The 3,526-nt window shown below is 62.4% G+C and overlaps 1 protein-coding gene across 2 annotated transcripts; it reads left to right on the plus strand.

Annotated features, from left to right (window-relative positions):
* Positions 1–416: 416 nt before the first annotated feature.
* Positions 417–2,705, plus strand: LOC118158808 (GTPase IMAP family member 1-like). 2 transcript variants are annotated; one of them, XM_035313492.1, is made up of 2 exons: positions 417–910; positions 1,634–2,705. In XM_035313492.1, exon 2 carries the CDS (start codon positions 1,692–1,694, stop codon positions 2,460–2,462), a length of 771 nt encoding a protein of 256 aa, XP_035169383.1. In that variant the 5' UTR covers positions 417–910; positions 1,634–1,691; the 3' UTR covers positions 2,463–2,705. The 2 variants fall into 2 exon arrangements, with proteins under 2 accessions (XP_035169383.1, XP_035169382.1); XM_035313491.1 differs by having other exon boundaries at positions 420–914.
* Positions 2,706–3,526: the final 821 nt, after the last annotated feature.

Genomic DNA, 3,526 nt, shown 5'->3' on the forward strand with positions numbered 1-3,526 from the left:
GCCAAAGTCTCCGGTTCTCCCCACGGCGGCAGCAGGGCCGATGAAGACGAGCACCAGGCGGTCGGGTCGCTAGCATGTCCTGCGTGTGTATCCTGTGTGCATGCAGGAAGTGGTTTTATAACCGAGGGTAAAGGCACGCACACACCCATGCGAGGGCTGCGCACCCCGTGAGGCAGGGAACAGCCTTTGGCAGCCCCCGCACCCCGCACACAGCCCAGGAGCAGGGGCCGCAGGGGCAGGGGAGCGTGGCCGTGCCTCGCTGCACCGTGGTGGCAGATGGTGACAGGGCAAGGGCTGCTCCTCCTCAGCTGCTTGCGGCCACCTTGGGAGGGGGGGCCCGGCGCCTTGGGGAACGGGGAGCTGGCAGGGAAACTGGTCGGTGGCAGCCCTTGCAACGCTTTGGAGAACCTGCTGAGCTGGCAGAGGAGGCGCACAGCCCCTGGCTGGAGCGGGAGCCTCCCCCCAGGATCGCCGTCAGTTCAGTGCCCTCGTCCGGCATCCGCGTCCCAGCCCTGACCCTGAGCAGTGTGCGGGGCCCGTCCCAGCCCCTGACCACGGCGCAGGCTGCAGCTCCCTCATCTCCTGCCCCTTCTTCTGCCAGGGCTCTGCCTCCAGTCGTAGCAGCAGGAGAAACCGCTTCAGAACCAAGCACAGATCAGTCCTGTACTTAAATATCGCTGAGGCCGGATTGCTTCTGGAGGAATTACAAGAGGTCGCGTTACAGCTGGCTGCACCTCCAGAGCTGCACAGGAGCGAAACCGAGGCGGGGGCTGGTGCGGGAGGAGCCGGTGCTGCCCTGCTGCCATGAGCACAGTTCTCCAGGCTGACACCGACGCCGCCACCGCTGTCACTTCCTGGTGGCCGTGAGCGTCCCGCGGGGACCAGGCGAACGCCAGCGCAGGACCTGCAGGAAGGTACGGGCGGGGGGCCAGGGGCCACGAGGCTCCGTGCCGGCGGGGAGGGCTTCGGGGGGGCCTGGGGACCTGGCGCAGGGCAGCGGGGCAGGGAAGTGGCTCTTCCCCTGTCCCCTCCTCTCTCCTTCCCTTCTCCCCACTGCTCGCTCCCCATGCTCGGTGTGAGCACAGCACAGACCTCCCCAGCCCCGGGTGCTGGCATGGCCCCAGCCCCAGCGCAGGGGAGCCCCTCGGCACCGTGCTCAGCCCCACGCGGGGCCCCGGCTGCACGAGTGTCACCGCCCCGAGGGTCCCTGCCACCACCCGAGGGTCCCTGCCACCAGCCGAGGGTCCCTGCCACCACCCGAGGGTCCCTGCCACCACGCTGCCTTCCCCCCCCAAGATCCTGCTCAGACTGAGCCTGCCCCGCTGCTCTGTTTCCCCGCAGCTCCTCGTTGCTCTGCCTTTTATTTTCACTTTCTGTTCCTTGCTGCTGTCCGTGCACTGCAGCGCGATCCAGGGGACCCCGTCTGTCCCGGTGCCACCGCAGCCTGGCCCAGCTGCAGCCCCCCGAGCCCTTCCCACAGCGGGGGCACACAGAGCCCCGCAGCCTCCAGTCGCCAGCAGCCAGGCTTCGAAACCGTCCCGCTCTTAGTGAAAATCCCTTCTGCTGTCGGTAACGCTCCCAGCCTCCGGGTGCCTGCTGACGGAGCCCTGGGCCTCTGCTTTTGTCTCCGCAGCGTGGCCGCGGCCATCCGGCCTGTCTACGTGCTGCCCGGGGTCGGCGGGGGCTTAGAGATGAGGCTGATCCTGGCCGGGAAGGCTGGTGGGGGGAAAAGCGCCACGGGGAACACCCTCCTCGGGAAACGTGTCTTTGAGTCCAAGCTGTCCACCACGCCGGTGACCGTGAGCTGTGCGAAAGCGCAAGGGCACTGGGACGGCGAGGACTTCACGGTGGTTGACACGGCCGACATTTTCAACCCAAGTGATGCCAGTGATGAGGTGTACCGAGAAATTATCCGCTGCGTCAGGCTGTCCTCCCCGGGCCCCCACGCGCTGCTGCTGGTGACCCAGCTGGGCCGATTCACCCAGGAGGACAAGGAGGCCGTAGAGAGACTGCAGGACATCTTTGGAGCTGGTGTTTTGAGGCACACCATCGTCATATTCACCCGTGCAGAAGAGCTGGCGGGGAGATCTCTGCACAGCTACGTGTCCTGTACTGACAACAAAGCTCTCGGCGAGCTGATCCAGAGGTGTGAGAACAGGTACTGCGGCTTCAACAACCGGGCAGCTGGAGCCGAACGGGACCAGCAGGTCACGGAGCTGATGGGGATGGTCCGCTGCATGGTGCAGGCAAATGGGGACAGGTACTACAGCAATGAGATGTACCTGGAGCCCAATCTAACAGAGGAGAAGGTGAGGTATCACATGGCGAGGTACAGAGCAGGCAGGAGAAAGAGGGAGCGGTTCAGCTGGCGGCCATCCCGGAGAGTTTTCCTGGTTTTTGTTCTGATTGTCTTCATCATTATTGTGATTTCCCTGGGTTTCCTTATCGCACGGCTGCGATGAATCCCAGCACCACAGAACCACTGACCGCCCGGGGCTGGAGGCACCTCCGCACACCGCGTGTTCCATCCCTGCCCAGGCAGGGTCCCCAGCGCCGGCTGCCCAGGACCGTGTCCATTGGGTGTTGGACATCTCCAGGGATGGAGACCCCAGCGCCGCTCTGGGCAGCCTGTGCCAGCGCTCAGACACCTGCAGAGCAACAAAGGACTTTCCTGATGTCTCACTGGGCGCCCTTGTGCCTCCGGCGGTGCCCATGCCCTTGTGTCTTGGCTCTGGGCACCACTCAGTCCCCACCAGGTGTTCACAGACGGGACCCCCGACCCCCTTCCCTGGCTGAGCAGCCCCAGCTCCCAGCCTCTGCCCGTCTTGCAGATGCCTCCATGTCCCGGCGCAATGGAACCTTGGAAAAGAAGAGGATTTGTCTATTTTTATTGAGCATCCCTTTAATCAGTTATCATATACGCAGTACAGGACAAAGATTACGTTTACCTTTTAAGCTAGGCTCCCTTTGACCGGGGACAAAATGCTCCTTCTGGAAGAAACCAAGGAAAGTTGCCAATAGCAAGTAGCCTTAGGTTGTGCTTAGGTAACGTGTGGCCATCGATGGATCAAAGGGGTTAGGGAACACCAGCAAGGACCCCCACAGAAAGGAAGGCATGCGCAGAAGGGCCTGAAAAGGAGCCATTAAGAATGATGATGCCACATGAGTACAAAACTCATGTAGGTCAGAATGAATATGCATTGGATCGCTAGAATAGTCATGAATTTATGTCTGCACGTAGCAAGGAAGTCGACATGGGGCGTGCTTGATCTGTGGAAACTGCGCCGAGCTCTGAGGCCTGAATAAAAGCAATATCTCTCCTGAGTGCGTGCGACTTGGCTAATTGCACACCGGGTGAAGGATCGTAGAGCGGCTGGGGTTGGGAGGGACCTTAAAGATCATCCGACTCCAAGCCCCCTGAAACAGACAGGGATGCCTCCCACCAGATCAGGTTGGCCAAGGCCCCGTCCAGCCTGGCCTTGAACACCTCCAGGGATGGGGCACCCACAGCTTCTCTGGGCAACCT

This window comes from Oxyura jamaicensis, unplaced genomic scaffold (assembly GCF_011077185.1).
Source record: "Oxyura jamaicensis isolate SHBP4307 breed ruddy duck unplaced genomic scaffold, BPBGC_Ojam_1.0 oxyUn_random_OJ182, whole genome shotgun sequence".
Taxonomy (NCBI): Eukaryota; Metazoa; Chordata; class Aves; order Anseriformes; family Anatidae; genus Oxyura; species Oxyura jamaicensis.